General features: G+C 47.5%; 1 protein-coding gene across 1 annotated transcript in view; it reads right to left on the bottom strand.

The window, feature by feature from the left end:
* Positions 1-23550, bottom strand: part of SH3RF2 (SH3 domain containing ring finger 2) — a 154581-nt gene that overhangs the window by 13915 nt on the left and 117116 nt on the right. The window contains exons 6-10 of the mRNA XM_075541765.1: positions 23124-23215; positions 21832-22002; positions 13740-13972; positions 9348-9706; positions 6600-6908 (exon numbers count right to left, since the gene is read on the bottom strand). Coding sequence (XP_075397880.1) covers positions 6633-6908; positions 9348-9706; positions 13740-13972; positions 21832-22002; positions 23124-23215 — 1131 coding nt within the window. The 3' untranslated portion in view covers positions 6600-6632. The remainder of the gene's footprint in view (positions 1-6599; positions 6909-9347; positions 9707-13739; positions 13973-21831; positions 22003-23123; positions 23216-23550) is intronic.

Genomic DNA, 23550 nt, shown 5'->3' with positions numbered 1-23550 from the left:
GCTGGATACATGTTGTTGTTGTTAGGTGCCACCGAGGCAGCTGACCCGCAGCGACTGTATGCACAACTGAAGAAAACAGCCCGGGCCCGTGCCATCCTCACAATGGTTCCTATGTGTGAGCCCACTGTTGCCGCCACGGTGTCAATCCATTTCGTGGCGGGCCTTCTCTTTTGCTGCCCTCTACTTTGTCAGACATGATGTCCTTCTCCAGGAGCTGGTCTCTCCTGACAACGAGTCCCAACAGCAAGGGCCTTCACCAAGTGCATGGGAAAATTGCACTATCGTATCTCATTTTTCCATACACTTTTTGAAGCCTCTTTGTCTATTTCATAGGATGAAACCTTTCATCATTCACAGGAGAGAAAGGCAGAAAGGCACCCCAACTCCCTAAAACATTAAAAACACACAACACCCGGGGAAGGCCACGGTACCTTAACTACCCCTTGAACCACGGTGCCCCCTTGCCTGGCAGAGTGCCTCTCTACAGCCGGTGATAGATAACTGCTGCTGGGTGAATGGATGGGGGGACAAATACCCCCACTTCCCCCTGCTCCGCTTTGAATCTCAGGTATACCTTGGCTCCTCACAATCTATTTGAGAATGTATAGCTCAGTGGGCAGAAAGACGTCCTGGGACATCTTGTTTCACTCCGACCAGGGACATTATGCGATGCCCTCGCGAACAGACAGCTTGATCTGTTCACATTTCTTTCTTTCAAGCAAAACGTGTCCACACAACCTGCTGCAAAGATTGTTCAAGATAGTGCCCGCCCAACACATTCCCTAAATACCTGCCTTCCAGGATCACCCAGAGGCTGTAGCAAGCACTACCATTGTCTTCTAGCCAAGGGGAGACTCGGTGGCCTGTCCTCTCAATGCGGCAGCAACAGCGACAGCTGATGCCTGGGCACTTGGTGCCAGCTGGACAGACTTGATGGCACTTTGCAATCCTGCCGGCCACTGACGTGCACCGCCCAGGAAGGGAGTGCAAAGGCTGTGGGTCTGACCTGGGTGCTCAGAGGTAGATGAGAGGATGAGAAAGGATGCCTGCTCGTCTTGTTCAAACAAAGGATTTCCGTGCCACCCAATGAATGCCGAAGGAGCCGGGAAGCCAAAGGGCATTGCTCGTGCCAACAAAGGTGCTAGCTGACAAGGGTAGTCTAGTGAATAAAGGATTGCTCTTCCTCGCAGCCCATTCCAGCCCTCCGTCAACGGCCTGGTGACGGAGGAGATGACCCCCATAGAGGACTGGGGACAGCGGGCTAGAGAGCAGCATGCTCTCTTCTGAGTGCGCTCTCCAACAGCCAGGTCGCCTAGGCACTAGCCAGTGGGAAGGAAGGGCCTTATGGCTGGAGGTCTCCATTAAGCTTTGCCCTAACCTTTAGTAGCTGCATGATGCAGTGTCTGAGAGCAGGGAGAGGTCTCGAGGAGCGCAGAGCACCCAGCAGTCCCTCTCAGTAGAGGCATATTTCAGTATTTTAACCCCTGTTGAATGGCATCTTTGCTGTATGGTCTAAGGGGGTGGACTAGATTCTCGTACTTCATGTGCATCAGAGTCACCTGAGGAACTTGCTGGGACCACAGGGGCCCATTCTCCTCCTCCTAATGACTGACTAAGGCTCTCCTGGGCCAATGCCGGGCTCACCACACCCCTGAAGCCTGAGCGTCCGCCATCAGCTGATTTCTAAGGACCCTTTCAGTTCTGGTGTTCCAGCACTTACGATGCCTTTGAGAGATGGGGTGCAGCAGCCAGCATCCAGGGGGATGGGCCTCATTCAAGGGTAGGCCTGTGCACAGCAGGCCAGCAGGGCATGCTCCTTGAACTGAGCTGGCCAAGACCCAGGCCTACCCAGTGGGGTTGCTGTTGACTGGGAGTGCAGGCCCGGGGTGGACAGACCTGAGTTTTCAGAAGCTGGAAGTCAGTGGGATTTATGAGTCAGTCCTGCATCTCACTGACACACAGGAAGGGATGTGACTGTCTGTGGACTAAAGACAGACCTGGAGATTGACTTCTGAAAGGTCATACATGTGACAACACCCCGGAACAGTGGATCTCCACACACACGAGGTTACCATGAGCCCAAATCTGTTTGATGGCAACTAACAAGAAGAAGAAGAAGAAGAAGAAGAAGAAGAAGAAGAAGAAGAAGAAGAAGAAGAAGAAGAAGAAGGAGAAGAAGAAGAAGAAGGGATTGAAGAGGGGTAGAGGTGCACTTCATCCTAGTGCGAAGAGACAGAGACAAGCCCAGAGTGAGGCGCTCAATGCTGCTTAAGGAGGCCATTCCCTCAAACAGGGTCTGCAGATTCTGTCCTCAGCCAAGGGCAAGGAGGTGCTATCGCCGACCCTCACTTCCCAGTCTGCCCCGTGCAGGGTGTGCTAGTCCCCGCCACACCCCCATCTCATTCACGACTCACCTTCAGCCCTTTCTGAGCCCGAGATACCAAATGTCATTACAGAGCAGAGGGACACTCTTCCTAGGGACTGCCCGATTCTTAGCTGAAGGGACAGAGTCCCACAGGGTGGGGTTTTAGTCTTCAGCCTTGTGGCGATGGTGCTCTAACAGGGATCCTTGTAGCATTTCACAAAGGAGTGGACTGTGTATTTACTCCCAATTTAAGAGAACTTGGCTTCATTGCTGTTATTTAAATTCCAACTTCCCAAGGAGCCCTGGAGAGGCAAGGGGGTAAGCACTGGGCTGTTCACCAAAAAATTGGTGGTTCAACCCCACGAGTTGCTCTGTAGGAGAAATATGAGGCTGTCTGCTACTGTGATGATGTGGCAGGGAGGAGATAGGGAATGGATAAAATTGAGTACAAGAAAATATTTCAAAATTGATTGTGGTGATGATCGTACAATTCTCCTTACTATGATTGTATGATTTGTGAATTATAAGCCAATAAAACTGTTAGAGAAAAGATTGATAGTCTTAGAGCACTTCTCCTCTGTCGTACAGGGTAAAGACCGGATGGTGATGGGCTTGCCTAGGGTTTCGCTCAAGTTCTCTTGTTTAAACTCCCACCTCCTAGCTTGAAACACTCCTTTTGCTTCCACCCCATGGATCTGTCTAACTCTTACTTGACCTTTGGGACTCTGCTTTGCCTACACGATGACCTCCAACACTAGACTGACTGTCTACGTTTGGTATCCATAACTCCGGGCACGCTCTGTTTCAGCACCTCTCATCTGGAATGACAGTTGTCTGTGTCCTTAAAAACATCCCTGTCTGACCTTTGTGAAGTGTTTCCTATGTGCCTCTGTAAATGGCTTTGCAACATCACCCGATGTAGTCCTCACACTATTACAATGAGGCTGACACCATGATCAATCCTATGGAAGTGAAGGGGGCTTGGAGAGGTTCAGTCTTTTGCCTCATACCACGTGGCTGGAGGGGGTAAGCGTTGTTAGGACCTTCCTCCGTGTTAAGGCAGAGCCTGTGTTTCTAACCATCACACCATGCTGCCTCCCAGCAATCAGAAGTCAGCTTGGTGAAGTCAAGGGCGGGGAGGGGTGGGGGGTTTCTGGGTTCATCCTGCCTGGTCCAAGATGGACTTTGAAATCAGATCGATGGGGCCTACACCCTGGCTCTGCCACTGTTAGTGGTGAACTTCTCAGCCTTCCATTTCTTGTTACTATAATGAGGACAGTGAAATGAGGGGCTTGGAAAGTCCATGGCATAATTCCATTATCGTTTAACCCATCTCCATGAACTTTTGGAAGTCCCTTGTATATGCTTTGTAAAATTAAAATTCAACTCTCACTGCCATTGAGTCAACTGGTGTGGATTAAATAATAGGATGTATTTATCACCCTGATTGTAGTGCCTCCAAAAAACGCACCGCCATCAAGTCCAAGCCGACTCATAGTGACCCTATAGGATAGGGCAGAACTGCCCCTGTGAACTCTTTATGGGAGTAGAAAGCCCACTCTTTTCCCCATAGGGTTGCTGGTGGTTTCAAACTGCTGACCTTGTGGTTAGCAGCCCAATGTGCAACCACTATGCCAAATACTCAATACATGTTGACTAAACACGGAAACGACTCGCTGCTCCTCTCAAGCTCTCCTAAGACGAGAGATGAGTTTGGTTTGGGAAAGAAGGAGTCTGATGTTGGGCATGGGGGACTAGACTGCGTGGACTCAGGTAGCAAGCGGTTGGTCTTTTCTAAAAGAAGTTCTCTTAGAGACAATGAACCAGGGAAAGGCAATTTCCTTTGATTAGGAAGACATGAACTATGTCTCCATTATACCCAATTGTCCTGCTAATCAACCCCAAGAATGAAAAAAAAAAACCCAAATCCCTTAGTACTGAGACATAGATTAAGTATTTGATTGGCTGGTATTGCCCCATGTCTACTATTCTAGGTATAGTGAGATTGCTAAACACATCAAGATTTCTCTTTTGGAACAAGAGGAAGTATAGATATGTATATTTTGACAAATGACATCATGATTTTTCCTTGTGATTTGATATCATTTTCCCATATGGAGTTTCCCATTTAGCTCAATGAGTCATGGAGATGGGCATGCTGATTGTGTGACCTAGACATGGGTCAATGTGACAAACCAGGACCAGAACAATACACTTCCCTGATGGCTCTACCAGCTACACAGTTGAGATGCATGTGCAGTACAGCTTGGCAGGATTATGGTTTTATTTTTGTTCTATCTAGGTCTGGAAGCATCTGGGCAATTTGTTTTGGATCTGTGTGGGTCAGTATGTAACAGATATATGCTATTCATCCCAGGATTCTCAAGAACTTCCCAGGAGAAGGTGATTTTACTTTATAGACCAACTTTTATTTTTTTAATGTTCTTAGCAGCAAGTGCACCTATACACTGAAGGGCCCACCTTGATGAGTATGTGTAAGTGTTAAATGCCAACAATTAAGCTTAATGAGAATTAATGGGTTGTCTTACAGATTGCTCCAGGGTGCTTTCTCCCTTTGATGACTATGCTCTGCCTGGCTGGCTCTGCCCACTTCAGTGCCATCTTAGTGGGTTTGTTTCCTTTTGCCCACTTCTCCATTGTGTGCCCCAAAAAGAATCATCTTTCCTCTCCAACATTCTTTGCCCAGTCTCTTTTATAGCAACTTCCATCAAGAAGGTACCCTCATCCCTGCCTTGGGCCACTGTGTTCTTACTGACATCACTACCATATCCTGCAAGTTGGTGAAACAATGAATCTTCCCCCAAAGAGAAGAAAAACTGGGTTCTCGTCTCCCCTAAACACTTACAGTCATGGAAACCCACAGGGGGTTGCTGTGAGTCAGCATTGACTCAATAGCACTGAGTTAAAGAAAAGAAAAAGAAACCAGAGAAACGAGGACAATGCCAATGATATATGTCTAAAATCATATCCCACACAAGCTTGTTTTCCAGCATGATGTGTGTTTTCTTAGGGAATTCAGACTACAGAATCAGGATGAGTTAATTGTCTATGACACCATACAGAAAGAGTTATTGTGGCATAGTGGATAGGGTTTTTTTTTTTGCTACCTGAGAGGTTTGTAGCTTGAAGCATCAGCAGCTCTGTGGGAGAAAGAGGTGGCAGCCTACTTCTAAAGATCAACAGCCCACAGGACAGTTTTCCTCTGTCCTGTGGGGTTGCTATGAGTTGGAATTGACTCAATGACAAGGGGTTTGGATTGGGCTCAGTAGCCTTATCCATCGCGTAGTGTTATACATGACTGAGAGATGAAAGCATGGTGCTCTTTTGATATTGGGTCGTCAGCTTTTTCTCTGATCTTGTTGGGCACACACACGAATCTGGCTTCCCTTTGGCTTAAGAGGGTGTGTAGGTATCACGCTGGGTCAGAATCGACTCAATGGCAGTGGGTTTAGTTTGGCTTGAATTTTTAGAATGTTCAAAGTATCCATTTCACATGCACCACCCCATACAACCAAATCAAACCAAAACAAACCAAACCAAACTCCCCCAAACAAAATCCAGTGCCATCAATTAGATTCTTACGTACAGTGATTCTGTAAGTTAGAGTAGATCGGTCCCAAATGGAAGCAGATTGCCACGTCTTTGTGCTGCGGAGCAGTTGATGGGTTTGAACCGCCAGCCTTTCAGTTATCTGCCAAGCACTCTAACCACGGTGTCACCGGGGTTCCTTGGCACCCCTTTACCACTCACCCTGGCATAAAAAAGGTTCTCCCTTTGTAGGTGGTGTTATGAATGGGGAAAAAACATGATGGCTACTAGCGCCATGTACTCAGTCCCAAGAAAATGACAGAAGCTGTCCTAATGCTTGTGGGGAATATGGTGATGAGGTCAACAAAGCAATGCCAACATTCCAACCATGTAACACGCATGGTGACTTTTAGGACACAGACATTCTACATAGAATTCCGGAATGAAGAAGTCACACAGCCCATCCTGGGAAACCAGTGGGCAAGACCCTCCCACTCCTTGATCTGAGTCGGGGACACTGCTGTGTGGCATCTTTATGTCTGGAAGGCCCGTTCAGGCTCGAATACCAGCTCCCACTTCTTTCCTGGAGGGGAACAGGGACAGCAGAGCAAGGCCCCATGCTCAAGACCCCCCCAAAAAGCAGAACACCCACAGCGGAGGCAGACTGTCTTTAAAAGCAATTCACCTCTTTCAGGTCTAGGAATAGCCACCTGCAGATTCATTTGCTGGGAAACGCGGTCTGAGCGGTAGAGGCAGCGGGCACTGGAGTCATGACTTTGCCGAAAGCGGACTTTCTCCGGAGGTCGGTCTGCTGTCCGGACTGGCAACCGCTGCGGTGGGCGAATAGGATGGTCATCTCTGGGCCGAAGACGGTTGCTTCTGGCTGGGACCCTTTGGGGGTGGCTGGCTGTTCAGGCTTTCCATAGGTAGCATGGGAGGTGGGATGTTTGGTGGGAGGAGGGCTATAATTCTGAAATCTCACGGTTTTCACTTGCTGCAAGAGAAAAGCAAAGGGGGTGATGAGGTGGGAGATGTGAAGTGAGAACTTCCCTGTGAGACTTGGTTCCTGCTGACTTTCCACTCGAGCCCAGAAAAGAAACTCATTAATATTATTTCAAGAAAAAGTTAAGTGCTCAATAGAGTGGCTCCCATGCAGCCGACAGTGAGTAGGGTGATGTGCATAAATAAAGCTGTCCCGACAAACAGACACTTCCAGCAAGGGCTATAATGGGGACTGTGTAACATGTAGGGAGAAGTCGGCTCAAGCCGGACTGTAAGGCAGTCAGAGAAAGCTCCCCAGAGGGAGAGCTGTTTAAACGGCTGTGATTATTAAACTGAGAAAGGCTTAGGAATTATCTCGGATAAGTGGGGTAGGCAACCACGTGTGGCAGGGGCCCGAGGAGAGCCGATCTTATCCCTTCCAGAAGCTAATAGAAATTCACTTCTCCTCTCTCCTCCATGCAGACCGCCAAGGGCCCTGTCTGTCTTGAGGCCCTTCTGTGATGACTTCCCTGAGAACTTTCCATCGCGGCCGTCTAAGCCCTCCGAAGCAGTCTGCAAACGGTACACCTGCGGGCTGAATTTAGCCTGGGGAGTGTTGAAGAGTGGTTCATAAAAATTGAATTAAAAATCAGGATTTAATATACCTCTTTAATAAAATGAAAGCTCTGGCAGTGCTGGGCTATGCCCCATGATGTCAACCAGGGCCTGAATCTGAGAATACTTCTCCTTTCTGTGAGATGCCTGGTGTTCCGTTTGTTCTAAGTTTCCACCTCTTCTTCTTCTTCTTCTCCCAACTTGTGATTTATCTGCCTGGCACTTCCCATCATGTCCTCTGGTTCACAGGGTTTAATACGGTGTATTGTCACACTGCTTCAGGATGCCTCCTGCCCCATAAAATGGGACCCTAGTGCGCCTCTTTGGACACTTAAGTTGGTACATAGCTAACATCCGTGGGACCCTTTCAGAGTGGCTGGTCCCTCACACATATATTTAACATATATGTAATGTATATGTAAGTTATACATATATGTATACATTTATATCTGCAAGTTATATATGTGTAAACTTAAATTTCATAGTGTGGTGAAATATGTGTACCAAAGAATTTCCATTGCCTGTCCGCCCTGGGGAAGAGGTCTGGACACTGACAAAGCACTTGTAGTTTAAGGGCTAGCTCTATTTGTATAAGATAATGGAGACTTGGAATTGACAGTTGTGGCGTGGAAAACAGAATTCTTTGACCACTCTACTTCAGAATAAGAATTCCCACCATTTACATTACTCAACACTTCCCTCCCCTCACCACCCCCAGATGCGTTTCCCTACAAGCTTATAACTTGTCATGAAGAGCACACAGTTTTGAGTCAGATCTGAATTCTGCCTTATTCATGGATGCTTGTCTGTGTGGCCGTGGGTAACGGGCGTAAATACTCTGCCTCCACGTCCTCTTGGAAAAGGCGGGTGGGAATCCTGACATCAGCTTCAAGGGCTGTCAGCGGGAAGAAAAGCGAGGGGCCATGGCAGTGCTCAGCACGGTGCCTGCAGGTCCTCACTAGCCAGGAAACATCAAACAAACAGGAAGAAAGCATATTCTCTGTGCACTTTGGGTGAGTAGGTGGTGGCGGCCCCAGTGTGCCCAGGGGAGGGAACGATGGAGCGAGGTCAAGATGGTGGTGGGAGTGGTGTGATGCTCAACGAACTGAATAAAAGGATGAGCCCCCACATAAGTTGTTAATGCCCCTTCCCAGCATTCCTCTTGCTTCAAGCACATTATTGAGAACACAAGTTTGCTTATTTTTACAAAATAATGTGCCTTGTGGTCAGAAAAAAGTCCTGCACTAGAAGAATTCAAGAAGGCCATGGCTCTGAGCTCAACCATAACCTCAACACTGCTCCTTAAAGCCATGTAACTCAGTGTTACATCTTTGATAAGTTACTGAAATCCCCCCATGTCTCAGTTGTGTTGTGTGTGTGTGCACACGTGCGTGTCTTTAATATACTGGGTGTGTGAAGCCCCGTGTGAGAACTTTACACAGTTGATCTCATTAACTCTCCAACTGCAACTCCTATATGCCTATGAAGTATTAAATAACCTTATGGCCATTTTTAGGGAAAAAAAGAGCTATGGAAAGATGAAGTGTTTGGGACAAAGTCGACCAGCTAGCAAGCAGCAGAGCTGAAATTCATACCATGACAGGTGTAATGCCCAACCCATGTTCTTCCTAAACCACCTCTGGGTCTAGAGAGAAATGTGCATTTTCTCTATCAGATGCACTCAGTAACTCCCGAGAAGGGTGCGTGCGGTGTGCGGGCTGCACGTTGGGGCTCTGTGCCACGGACACGCCCTGGGACACCATGGGGAACCGCCCTGGCTCCCCAAATACACGTTGCAGGTCTGAAAATCAGCTTCCCTAATGTCACTCCCTCCTACCTTTTCCGAGCCACTTCTAGAGCTTTCTGGCTTCACGAGGATGGAAGGCGGCGCCGACGCGGGTGGTTTGGGTGGGGGCTCGCTCTTCACGGGGACCTCCTTGCCTTCCATGATCAGGGAGCTGGCGGCCGAGTGGACCCTGGTGTCGCCGCCCCTGCTCATGCACATCGGCGCAGGCTCCCCGGTGGGCGCAGCCTTGGGCCCCATCTCCACCACCATGGCAGCGGGTGCGGTGGGGACCCCCGGCGGCTGGTAGAACTGGAACTGCTGCGGCCGCACGACCATGGTAGGGCTGCGTCTGAGGGAGCCCACCACCAGGGTGGGGATCCCCGACTGACTGGGCCGCTGCAGGGATCCATCTGAGGGAAGGAGGCGAGGGGTCAGTCACCGGCTCTGTGGCCTGATAGCCCGGAATAGTTCAGGGCTGCCTCACTCAATACGACCGCGCTCACATTCTCTCGGGGTCTCTCCAATGTGACCTTATGCTGTTTTCAGGGCTGTTTGCTGATGCTGGCAGCAAACGACTGGCAAGCTGAATGCTGGCGATGCCGTGGGTGTCAAAAGGTAAGCAGGAAGTGAACGATTTCCATCTCTCTCTCTCTCTCTCTCTCTCTCTCTCTCTCTCTCTCTCTCTCTCTCTCTCTCTCTCTCTCTCTCTCTCTCTCTCTCTCTCTCTCTCTCTCTCACACACACACCCTTCTACTCTTGCCCTCCTCACCGTAAGAGGGAGAATGAAGGGGAAAAGAGGAGACAGAGAGACAGGCAGAGACAGCTTCCCAATGAGAAAAGAGACTTGCAAACCATCAGGGAACCAAGAGACAGAATCAGACAGCGAACAGAGAGCAGAGAGCGAGAAACAGGACAGCGACCACCGACCACCGAGATGCCCCAGAGGGAGAGGAAGAGGAAGCGAGGAATCTGAGCAGTGAATTGCTGATGCACATTCGAACCAAAGCTGGAGGGCCCTGCCGGTGGAATCACATTTTGTCTGTGGCTGGAGGGGGGAGAAGCGAGGCGAGTGGACTTAGGGGGATGCTGACACTAGATCAACGGGACACCAGAGAGAGGTACATTCAGAATGGTGATTGTAGAACTCAGCCTGTGTATTTGAGCTTTGCATCTCTTAACACAAGATGTGGGGTCACACCGACTCCCAGGGAGCCTTGGGTAAGTCGGCCATGCCACCACTCTTCCTCTCGGTTACCCCCTTTGTACACGGAAGACGCTAAGCGCAGGCACGCCTCACAGGCTGTGGTGAGGGCTGATTAGATGTGCAGGTGTTAGCAGAGGGCTGCAACAGAAGCCATGCCCATTTCGGCTAGCTCTCAGGATTCTGAGTAAAGGATACAACCTGTTGTCACTGAGTGGATTCAGATTCATGGCGATCCCAAGTGTATCAGAAGTGAACTGAACTCCCTAGGGTTTCAATGACTGATTTTGGGAAGCATTTTTAAATGCACCTCTGGGTGGACTAGAACTTCACACCTTCTGGTTAGAAGTCAAGTGCATTAACTGTTTGGGTAAAGGAAAACCAACCAAAAAAAAAAAATCCAAACTTACTGCCATCCAATCAGTTCAGACTCAGCAATCCTGGAGGGCAGGGTAGAACTACCCCCTGGGAGTTTCCGAGACTGCAACCTGGTACAGGAAGTAGAAAGCCTCATCCCTTTCCCAAGGAGCTGACTGGTGGTTTTGAACTGCTAACGTTGTGGTTGGTACCCCAACAGGTAGCCACTACACCACCACAGGATACCTAAAAATACAAAGTGCGGGAGGGTTTGTTGCTTTCTCTCTCTTTTAAACTGAGATGATCCTCTTCTCGTCCCCTGTTGATCATGGGTCACGAAGGTGACCTGCGGAGTCAGAAGTTTCCTGCACTCCAGGTAGGAAGTGTGGGCATCCTCCAGAGAGCAATGTGGGTCTGGTCCACATCAGGCTCTGCCAGCACTCCGAGAGTGTAGATGCCATCCCAGACAGAGACTTTGTTCCTTTGTGATACTGCATTGACATGCGCTTGAATCATGTCATTTGTGTCCAGCCTAAAGGGCCCGGCCAAGGCCACTTTCCGCATTGTGACTCTCCATCATCACTCTGGATGTGGACATGAAAAGCAGACCCCTCACTAACACAGTCGGTGTTTGCAGCTGCTGCGAGCGAGCCCGTCACCATTTACACAAGGCTGACCTTTCCGTTTAGACATTTGTTCTTCCACTGACAGCCCTGTGAGCTGCCACTTGTCTTCACTCTGGGAAGACTGATAGCCTGACCAGCCTCCCCTGGGGAACAGGGAGAAAGGGAAGCCTCCGGACTTGAGAAGTTAGAGCAGCACTCGGCGGCCGCGTGCGTGCACGGGCTCCCACAGACACGAGGAAAACTGGCCTTATGCTCTGTCTGCTTACTGTGCCGGTTCCTGATTCCCGAGAGGTTTCGTGCTTTCTTATTCCCTGTACACACAGTGCGGTGGACAAAGCTCTTAGTCGAGATTTATGCAAAGGCTGAGAAACAGAGTATGAAGTGGTCACGGTCGCCAATGAGACAGGACCGTCTGCATTCATAGGTGGTAGGGATGGAGTGTGAACATTCCAACAGCCAGTGCCCACTCTGGGTTGGGCCCCATGATGGGCTTAGTTATAGTAGCAACGACAATGCTAAGAAAGCAATCAGAACCTCAAAGTCACTGCCATCGAGTCGATTCCATCCCCTAGCAATCTCTACATGACAGAGGAGAAGCCCCCCTGTGGGTTTCCAAGATTCTAAATCTTCATGGGAGTAGGAGCCTCAGCTTTCTCCTGTGGAGCAGATGGTGGTTTCCAACTGCTGACCTTGAGGTTAGCAACCTAAAGTGTAGCCCAATACACCACCAGGGTGTGTGGAACTATAAAAATCGAGTCTCAGGATGGCTTAAAAGGTGAAGCGCTTGGCCATTAGCCAAAAGGTTGTGATTCCGATTTACCCAGGGGTACCTCAGAGGAGAGGCCTGGAGATCTGCTTCTGAAAGGCCACAGCTTGAAAACCTTATGGAGTAGGTTCTAGTCTGCATACAGGGTTTTCTTTGTACCAGCAGCCTCTTAAGGGCAACTAACGACGACAACAATGGTGAAAACAGTTGACATGTTTTGAACATTTATTAAGTGCTAACGCTGTGCTGTCAAGTTTATATGGATCATTTTATTAAATAAATACACTATCCCAATGAGGTAGGTATAATTTTTATCTCCAGTTTTACAAAATAGAAAGCTGAAGATGGAAGGGATTAGTACCTTGCACAGTGTGGTAGGATTGCTTTTTTGTTGAGAGAAGGTTGGTGGTGGTCATGGTGGTGGGTGGGGAGTCGAGGAAGATGTAAAGGGAGAAGAGGGACACATGGGTGAGTGGAGTTTAGAGCTAAGAATAGAGGGATTGTCGGTTAAGTGGTCTTCAGATGAAAACATTGAGAAAGGGTGCTGCTGATGTATTTATTGCATTTTTTCTTGGGAAATTTTCCCGTGTGGCCTATTGTCCCACAGTCTCCTCTCGGGCTTTGACTGTCTCATGGCATTTTCACATGAATTTTTTTTAAGATACAAAAAAAAAAAAAGATTACAGAGCACAGTTTAAATCAAGGGACACAGAATCCACTGCATGTACTTTTCTTGGCTCTTCATTTCTGGAGAAATCTAAGAATATAGAACTTTGATGTTTTGCAGGACTACAAGTTTCAAACACTTTTTGCAACCCTTGAGAAAGAAATCCTATGCAGAATCTCTGATAAGAGATAAAAGCCTCGCTCTTAAAATAGGTCTCTATGTATTGATATGTGTTCTGTGTGTAAAAGCTAAAGCAAGCAGAGACTATGAGAAGAAGGCACATTTATATCCGGAAGAGGAAGGATTTGGGATGGATCAGGATACGAGGGAAACTTGCATTTGCAGGTAGGAAACACATTAATTCTGTGCATGTATTACTTAAATGACAAAGGAATTTAGGAGCTTTGAGAGTTATTCTCTTAAACCTCCTCCTCCATTCTCGTCCTCATTTTTCCTTTGTTTCCCCGTTTGCACTTGCTGAGGGGTTGCCTGGAGATATAGTTTGCTCCGATCCAGCAAGTGCAGTGGTGGATCTGTCTTGATAAGAACTGACATCCACCTGGGCTGTGCTCTAATCACCGGATGGCTCTCAGGCTCCTATCACCCCAGCCAATCAATGCGCATGTATGAAGCGACCAAGGGCAGCAGCCTTGAGTTTGCCTGCTTCCTTCAGTCAGACAGCTCATCATCTGGGCATTGTAAAGCACCTTTGCAGACACACCTCCTATAGTCGAGATTCTTGTTCGTGACCAAAGCACTCTGTCTCCCCCAAGGTCAGACACCACCCCATTTAGGTCTAGGCACGTACCTCTTTGCCACCACTTACTCTTTCTCATGCTGCTCCGCCCTTTCCGAAGAGACCCCTGTCCTACGGTTCCCGGGCTGGCTGTGCTCCTCAGAGGGTTGACTATGGCTGTAGGCACAAAGACGGTTTTGAAGGGGCGGCTTTGCCGGGGATCACCTTCAGAAACACTGCCTTGGGAGGACACAGAGGAGGTGGAGAATGTCCATGTAGTGTAGAGACCGGGATTCCGGGACTCTGGAAAACGAGATGTCTTTCTGGTGTTTAAAAAAAAAAATAAAGAGAAGAAAGAGAGGAAGAAGATATTCAGTTAAGAATCTTAATGGAAACAAAACAAAACACTATAAGTTCCCACATAGCAAATGTGACTACCCTCATCTTCCTCAACACAGGGCTAATATCTAGATCAGTCGACCTTGATCACTATGTGGTGTGGTGAGGGGAGAGAGTGTGTCAGTTTGCCAGATCTTAGTAGAACTAGAAGACTGGGATTGTGCCATCTTTCACTATAGCTCTGATCATTCTTCACCCTGCATCCTTTCAGCTTTTGAGGTTGAAGCATTATATCTGTATGTGTGTTCATCTTGCTTCAGAGTGCCTAATTCTTATTTCTGAAGTGCGTTTCCCAAGAGAGTCTATTGTCGTTGAGGGAAGAGCTTTTATATCCTCTGTGCATGGCACATATGCTCTGCACTCAGCACTGATGCCAGAAACTTAACACAGAGTGAACACTTATTGCATACTAGGCCTTGGCCATGTGCTCTGCCTTTGTGATCTCATTGGTTCTTCATAAAGGTCTTCTTGACACAGGTACTATTAGCATAACTATTAAAATATGTAAACTAACAACACCCCCAAAGAGACTTCTAGTTTCCTGTTCAAGCAATGGCTGGACCGTGGCCCTCTGCAGCATCCATGCTCTCAATACTGGGCTACCCTCTCCCTGGTGGCTTGGGTTAGAGCATTTCCTACAGATGCCACATCCCTCTCCAAATACACACACGAAACACCGGGCAGGCCGGAAGTACACCTGTTAGACCCTAATTACTTAGTCTGTGTGGTTTTCAAGAAAACATGATTTTATAAAAAAACACTCCTCTGTTCATGATTTCTAGTCAAGGGACAGCTTTCTGAACTCCATGGGGTGTGGCTATCATCTGACAGGCCCTTCCACCAATCCCATCCCAACACCATGTTTCCTACAAAATAGTCCATCCATCAACTTGTCATGCTCCTGATTAAATAACCTCGACTCATTCCCGGGGAAACACTAGCTGCATGAAGGGCCCAGTCCAGAGTGGATTCGCATGACCATCTTTTTGTCAAGGCCTCCAGGTCTTTCTTCAGATAATCTCTCCTGTTTCATTATGTTCCTGTGGGTTTCAGAGACTGTAAATCTTTAAAAAAACCATTTTATTGGGGGGTTAATACAGCTCTTATCACAATCCATCCATACATCCATGCTGTCAAGCACATTTGTGTATTTGTTGCCATCATCATTTTAAAAACAGTTTGTTTCTACTTGAGCCCTTGGTATCAGCTCCTCCTTTCCCCCCATTCCTCCCTCCCTCCCGAACCCTTGATAATTTATAAATTATCATCATTTTTTCCATCTCTTACACTGACTGATGTCTCCCTTCACCCACTTTTTGTTGTCCGCCCCCTGGGAGGGGGTTATATGTAGATCATTCTACCCCCACCTTCCTCTTCCCCTCCTGGCATCACTACTCTCATTACTGGTCCTGAGGGGTTTATCTGTCCTGGATTCCCTGTGTTTCCAGCTCTCATCTGTACCTGTGCACATGTTCTGGTCTAGCCAGATTTATAAGGTAGAATTGGGGTCATGATAGTGGGGTGTGGGGAAGGAAGCACTAAAGAACTCGAGGAAGAGACTGTAAATCTTTAGGAGAGCAGACAGCTTTATTTTCTCCTGCAAAGTGGCTGGTGAGTGGTTGGTGGGCTTGAACTGCAGACCTTGTGGTGAGCAGCTAAAAGCATAGCCCACGACACCACCAGGACTCCTTGAAGGCTGGGCAGTAGAGAGAAATCCCCAGCAGCACTGGTTTCCACGGCAGAGTGCAGCATCTTGCTACCTTTTGAACCAGAGGGCTCAAGGTGTTGGATGGTACAAAACGAGTCAGCAAGAGGAAAGACCAATTTCAAAATCATACGCTGCCGCAGTAATCGTAGCAGCAGCAGCAGCAGCAGCAGCAGCTGTGGTCACAGCGTACAGTTAATTAGGCCCAAGATAGCCTTATTCCATTGGTTCCTTCTCTGAATGACTGTTTATAGACCGAGTCATGACCTCTCATTTTTCCAAGTCCTGCAGTGGGCCCAATTCCAGGAACTCCTAAATCCCCAAACCACGCCCTCTAGGTCCTTTAGCACAAAGCTCAGCACTTACCTAACAATTTCTGCTGACATCAAAGCACTCTGCTAACAGATATGAGTGGATCCCCATGACACCCCAGACTGGCAGACATTAACCTCGTTTTTCCAGATGGGGAGGCTACAGACATTCTGGGCTTCTGTGGGAGGCGTGGATGTTGCTGCTGCTTTGCTCCATTGCATCTGGTTCGAGTGTACAGATAGATCTCTGCCTGTTCTCGGTCCGGGTTATGAGTCTTAAGAACTTGTTTGATATTTGGAAGAGATAATTTAAACAGCAGTTCTATTGTGACCATCCCTGGCAGCAGCCTTGTGGCAAGGAGAAAAGTTGGGCCTTGAAAATACTGATTTAGTTCCGTGTACAGTGTTCAAGTTAGAGGTGGCATGTCATTTTTGTCCATCCATCAGACCCTGGGTGGTCATATGCGTCATTAAAGTTTTGGTTGAGAGAAAGGAGAAACTGTTCTGACTGGTCAGGCAGCAGAGGAGTCACTGGGAGGACAGGAAGTTGAGGAAGGGCTTGGATATGGCTCCAAGAAGGTGTTGGAGAGTTTAGCAGCAGAGATCACCTGTCAGAAGAGTCTGATCAGATGCTGCTGCTGCTTGAGCTTTTGTTACAAATAGCCATCGGCTTTGTCCACTTCCTTTCCATCCAGATTGGCTTACCTTGTTCCTTCGCTTTGGTGATGGGTTGAGAAAGATTAGAAGAAAGAAGATTTGGTTTCTTTAGCCTCTGAAACAAGAGGAATACTCTGTCCCCTGCCAAGACCATACGGGATAGAGGAAGCCCAGGAGGATAGAGGTACTATTAGGAAGGGATCAGTTGCTGACAAGCACTGGACACGTGCTCTGCACAGCAGGCGTCAATGGGCGCTTCCAGGAGATAGGGAAGAGTAGCATGATGGAAGAGTCAACGATGGTGGGCAGTTTGGGGTCACCTTCTAGCATGCATTCATTCTAGTATTCAGGGCTAGCGCAAGCAATAGTACAGCAGTCATTGCTTCTTGATTCTTAAAAGGTTCAAGTGCGAATCTTAAATCTAAACTTTGGCATTTGGTGAACTCTGGTCTCTAGTTCAACTCCCTAACTATGGCTGGCTCATTTCTTTCAGGAATAATGCTGATGTTAAGAGCAAAGGTTCACACACTCAGAGAGCTCATCCACCTTCCAACTCTGATGTTTTAGAACAAGAACGGTCCTCTGATTGCAAAGAGGTAGGCAAGACTTTGGGAAATAAACAAACAAATCAAGTGAACAACAACAAAAAAATCCCAACTCACACATGTAGAACCAAACAGCAGAAAGAAGCCTGGCACATTTCGTCCAACCCACTCAATCCTGTTTGGGCAGGATAAATCTGAAGTGCCAGTTTCTTTTCTTTTTTTTAAATCATTTTGTTGGGGTCTCATACAACTCTTATGACAATCCATATAATTCATTGTGTCAAGCACATTTGTACATTCGTTGCCCTCATCATTCTCAAAACATTTGCTTTCTACTTGAGCCCCTGATATCAGCTCCTTATTTTTCCCTTCCCTCCCTGCTCCCCACACCCTCATCAACTCTTGATAATTTATAATTTATTATTATTTTGTCATATCTTACACTGTCCAATGTTTCCCTTCACCCACTTTTCTGTTGTAGCAGTTGACAAAGGACAGCCTTATTCAGCCCTGAGAATTGGGAGGAACTAAACTTCCCACAGTGGAAAAAATGGTTGTTGCGCACAAGAATGAGCTGCACCCAGCTAGACAAATTGGGTGTCTGTCATCCACATCCAAGATCAGGAGGATGGAACTTTCTTTGCATCAGAAAAACTATCAAAGCATGTAAACAAACACCGGAAAACCATGGATTCTCTGGTACCTAATAAGCCTCAGGTGCATAAACTCTGACAGCAATTTGTTCTTATTAGGGATGCTAGCTTCCTATAAGCAAGAACGCCCCTTACCATTAGTAGTATCTCAATTTACACATATGTTCAGGTTTCTATGGGCTGGGGAAAGTGTGGATTCAGTGGAATCAATGACGCTGAAACTTCATCCATGATCTGACATGCACTCTTGTATGAGAAAGGATTGCTTCTTCAGCTCAATCTCACCTTCAGAACACAGTGAATGTACCCGGGAGGAAAGTTAACAAGGAAAGAAAGTGATGCCCTGGGATAGAATCCTACATCTCTTCTAGTTACGGTGACCTATGTCCTGGTTTCCCCAGGAGAGTTTCAGTTTATACCTACTCTCTTGGTACATGAAGAGTGGCCCCAATTTATCTCTAAAATGCCCCACTTTGGAAGATACATGTTTTCCTTTATCCTCATGATTCTTTGATGGTATGATCAGGTTTTGTGTTAAGGCATGATACATTAGTAAATCCTAGTATTAGGCAGAGGTCTTAGATACCATGGAATAAAAATGTTAAGCTTGTATCTCCTTGCTCCTGTCACTTCTGCACCTTCTTCTCTGACCCCACAATACTTTCCAGCTTTGACTCTTATACCATCAGACACTACTGCCCACCATCCTACTGGTTATAGTTCAGCATTTGCCATCTAGATATCTTCCCTCATTCATCGATGATTTTAGCTACTGGTTTACTGCCATTCTCCAATACAACTGGTCCCAGTATGATGACTTTATCTCATCTGAAAACGTCACATGCCATCTCAGGCCCAGACCTCCCTACTGAACGGCAGACAACTTCTCACAATCGTCTTCGGAACTGGCACTTCACAGATGGTATCTGGCTATCAAAAGAAATAGCATCTGGGGTCTTAAAGGCTTGAAGGTAAACAAGCGGCCATCTAACTCAGAAGCAACAAAACCCACATGGAAGAAGCTCACCAGCCTGTGTGATCACGAGGTGTCGAAGGTATCAGGCATCAAAGAACAAAAAATCATGTCATTGTAAATGAGGGGGAGTCTAGATTAGAGACCCAAAGCCCATCTGTAGGTAATGGGACTCTCCCTTACTGAAGGGTTGCGGGGAGGAGATGAGCCAGTCAGGGTGCAGTGTAGCAATAATGAAACATACAACTTTCCTCTAATTCTTAAATGCTTCCTCCCCCCACTATCATGATCCCAATTGTACCTTACAAATCTGACTAGATCAGAGGATGTGCATTGGTACAGATAGGAACTGGAAACACAGGGAATCCAGGACAGATGATCCCTTTAGGACCAGTGGTGAGAGTGGTGATACAGGAGGGTGGAGGGAAGGTGGGGTAGAAAGGGGGAACTGATGATAAGGATCTCCACATAATCTCCTCCTTGGGGGACAGACAACAGAAAAGTGGGTGAAGGGAAACATTGGACAGTGTAAGATATGACAAAATAATAATAAATTATAAATTATCAAGAGTTGATGAGGGTGTGGGGAGCAGGGAGGGAAGGGAAAAATAAGGAGCTGATATCAGGGGCTCAAGTAGAAAGCAAATGTTTTGAGAATGATGAGGGCAACGAATGTACAAATGTGCTTGACACAATGAATTATATGGATTGTCATAAGAGTTGTATGAGACCCCAACAAAATGATTTAAAAAAAAGAAAAGAAACTGGCACTTCAGATTTATCCTGCCCAAACAAAACTTTTCATTTCTTCCTACCTCAACACAAGCTCCGTTTGTTTGTCCCTTCTCTATCTCAGTAACAGGCAACTCCACCTGCTTGTGATTTGGGGCAAAACCTTGGACTCCCTTTGGTTCCCGTAGCTTCCATAGCTGATACTTGATTTGTCAGCAAATCCTGTTGACGATACCTTCCTAAGGGCATATTCAGAACCTAGCCACTTCTCCCTGCCTCCATGGCTCCGACATCCTGGTTCAAACCATAATTTAATAGCTTCTTGTTTTACTTCTCTGCGTTCCCACTTTTCTCTCTACAACGTATTCTCAACGCAGCTATTAGACTGACTCTGGTTAAAACATAAGATAGGTCACATCATTCTTCATATCAAAAATCCTACATTAGAATTAAAGCCAATTTCTCCCTTATGACTGAAAATACTCTATTACCAAAGCCTCCCCCTGTTCCTATTCTGAGCTCATCTCCCTCCCTCGCTCTGCTCCAATCCTCCTGACCTTTGTGACAGGCACCTTTGACCTGCAAGTCTTTGTTCTCACTGTTCCTTTGGCATAGAATACTCTTCTCGCAGAAACCCACATGGCTCAACTCTTCATTTCTTCATTTTTCCATCTTCTCCATAATGTTATCCCCAAACAACTTAATCTGAAGCTTTTAACCATTTTCACACATTCAACACCCTTTCCTGTCTTATTTTCTCCTTTGTCCGTATCATTACCATACCATGCGTTTTGGTATTCTAGCTGTCTGTTTTCCCACCAGAATGTAAGTTTTGGTGGGCAGGGATTCCTGCTCATTTTGTTCACTGGTGCTTTCCAGTGTCCAGAAAGGTGCCCGACACGTCGCTAGTGCTCAATAAATATTTGTTGTGTGAGTGAATTATCGAAAGCATCAGTTTAGACACCCTCGGGTTGCCTTAGGAGATTTTGCAACTTTTAACAAATTTCAAGAACCCCAGCTTTCTGCCATGTGAAGAAACCTCTTTGCGAAACCGCGGATCTACCCAGACCTGTCCTGCGTTCTTCCTGCAGAGGGAGTTCATGTCCTCACCAGTCAATCGGTGTGGGAAAATCTCCAGGTTACAAATGCAGTCTTTTATTGAACCCAAATCTTTTCTTCTAAGTACTAGCCACTGGTCCATGTTCTGCCTCTTCCTGGAGCAAACCCATGCCAAGATCTATATAGTCTATCGTTATCCCTCCGATCCTTGACTTCTGCAGGCTACACAGCCCTGAGTTTCTTCACTGGTTTATCCCAGGAGGTCGTGTGCTGTCTCCTCACCATGCTGGCTGCCCTCCTCTGGGAACAGTGCCCCACCTAAGTGAAGGTCCTGCAAACTGGACAGTGACTCCTGCGCTGGCCCTGACAGACTACAATGGGACCATCCCTTTCCTTGGAGTTGTGACTTTCCTGAGGGGGGGGGGGATGTCATGAAGACACATTTGATGCATAGTGATGGACTCACTGCCTTGTGGCAGGTTTGACTAGGTTGACAGGGGTGGAGGTTGAAAAGCTTATGGGTGGCGTTGGGAGTGTGTGTGCACTGTGGTCATGAAGAGAGGTGGCTAGGCACACTCTGGGCCCGTGAAATGGCCTGGTACCACATGGACAGGATGGAAAAGGTGAGGAAGGCTGTCAGAGAAGAAGACCTGCAGGGTATCTGGCGTTGATTTTGAGTGTGGATGGATTAGTCATGGTCTGAGCCCATGGAAAATGCCTAGTCGCCTCTCACACTGAGACATTTTCCAACGTGCTCTGGGAGGTCAACAGATCATCAGCACCTTTCCCATGACGCCACTAGATGGAGTGTCAGGATGGAGGGCACAAAATGGGGGTTCCTGGGGTTCGTACAACAGGAAACCTAATACTTATCTCCTGAAAGTCACTTTCCTCATCAGTTTCCCTATCTACCTTCCAAGATTTGGGGGGCAGAGTCAAAGAGTTAAAAGGCAGGAAAGGACTTGTAACTTGTGCAACGCTCTACTAATTGTTCTTTATTAAAAGTTAAATGTTGGGCAGGTATGAGGGCAAAGGATGGTTCTGGCCCACACTCTGAAAAAGTCTCGAGTTCTCCATCAGTTCCATCCTCAGATGCGCCCTGGTCAAGAATGACCCAGCCGTCAGATTCTGAGATCAAGAGGACGCACCTGAAAATTGGGATGACATAGTTGTTGGGGAAGATGCCGACTCGTCCGGTGACTAAGGAGACGCCCCTGAGCCAGCCGTCCTGGAATTTCCCCAGGACCCTGATGCCTTCTCCCTTCTGCAGGTCCAGCTCATCGGGCCCGTGGGCTGCGTAGGAGTGCAGGGCGACAAACCTGGGTGACAGAGGGATGCTAGTTAAGGGAGAAGGCGAGCCTGCCCACAGACGCTCCTCCGGTTAGAGCCGAAGGAGCTAGAACCTTGAAGAGTTGAAAGGCGATGGAACCCCAGACCCAGTGACCCAGTGGCTACCCGTGGACACTTTTGACATCATTGCTCCTTGATAAGGAAGGCATCTAAAAGGAGCAGTCTCTTTATCTGCACCTCCTCCTCCACAGGGTGGCATGTAGCTGAACATAACCGAGGCCAATGCTGGCATTTTAACCACAGGATCAGGATAGAGAATGGAGTGGGCCACCTGCAATGGAGCCAGGTCTCAAACCTAGAAGTAATGGCTCAGATTTCATCACGCTTCCTCTCGTCTTACCGTGCAAGACAGTGGTCTTGGCCAGCAAGGTTTAGGGGAATGAGAGTTAGAAGGGGGGCCTGCCTCACCTCCTCCGTCCTCAGAGAATGGGGACAAGCAGGCATAATGGAGGCAGGGAAGGGGACATTGGGAAATGGCCCCTTATGAAATGGCAAAAATGTCCTCAGGCTAGACCAACGACTTCTCCAAAGTCCATGTGGGAATTTTGCAAGTAACATCCATGGTTGAATTGGGATGTGTGTAGGGGGTGGTGACCACAGTAGGGAATGTGAGATTACCTTCGTAATAGTATTAAAATGAACCCATTTTGATTGATCAGGTTGGGGACAGGGGTCGGTGTGGACTTCAAGAAGCCTCTAAAGACCATGACACTGGAATGCTTTATCAAAGGGGCTGATGCAGTGTTACCAGCAGGGCTCTCTCCCACCCCACTCTACCCCACTCCCGGGCGAAGTATTTCCTCTGACTACTAAAGCAAGATCTATTTATGATCCATAACTTTGAATCTAAAAGAAGACACATTTGCTCACTGTCTAATCTCCTTGTAATAGTTCAGTATATAACCTTCCAGATTTTTCTTCTTTGTACATTAAGGAGATAAGAGGATGTAGTAAGCTAATTTGTGTTCATCACCATTATCTCCCTCAGAGACTGTAATGGAAGTGGAGTTGTCTTTCTAAGCAGCATATTTTGAAGGCAAAGATGGTCCTGTGCCAGAACCAGGAACAGAGGGTGGGGTGTTCTACTTACATGTTAGTCGAGAGGTGTTGCTGAGAGCTGGGCAGACTGACGATGGCTGTGGAATGTCCGGGAGAGGCAGGTACAGGGTGGTAAGTGCTGACCTATATAGAAATGGAGACAGAAGAGACCATCAAATAGAACCAGTGAGCCTGATAGCAGACAGCGCCGCTGTGGAAACAACTTGTGCAGCTGGAAACCAAGGGCCTTGTCTAACACCCCCCATCAGGTCTCTTCTCGGTGGTTTGTGGCTGTGGGGAGAGTGTGGTGGAGAGATACTAGCTTGTGGGCTTTTAAGGGGACAGGTCTGGACAGTAACCCAATTCACTGTTCAGATCCTGCCGAGGATGACAGCTTTCCAACTTACAGTCAACAAGACATCAGCACACTCTTCATTCCACCCCAGTCCTCTCACGCCTCCCCAAATGCTCATCTTCCT

The sequence above is a fragment of the Tenrec ecaudatus genome, chromosome 2 (genome assembly GCF_050624435.1).
Source record: "Tenrec ecaudatus isolate mTenEca1 chromosome 2, mTenEca1.hap1, whole genome shotgun sequence".
In the NCBI taxonomy this organism is placed as follows: domain Eukaryota; kingdom Metazoa; phylum Chordata; class Mammalia; order Afrosoricida; family Tenrecidae; genus Tenrec; species Tenrec ecaudatus.
The sequence above is the reverse complement of the archived record's forward strand: the minus strand, read 5'-3'. Positions and strand labels throughout refer to the sequence as shown.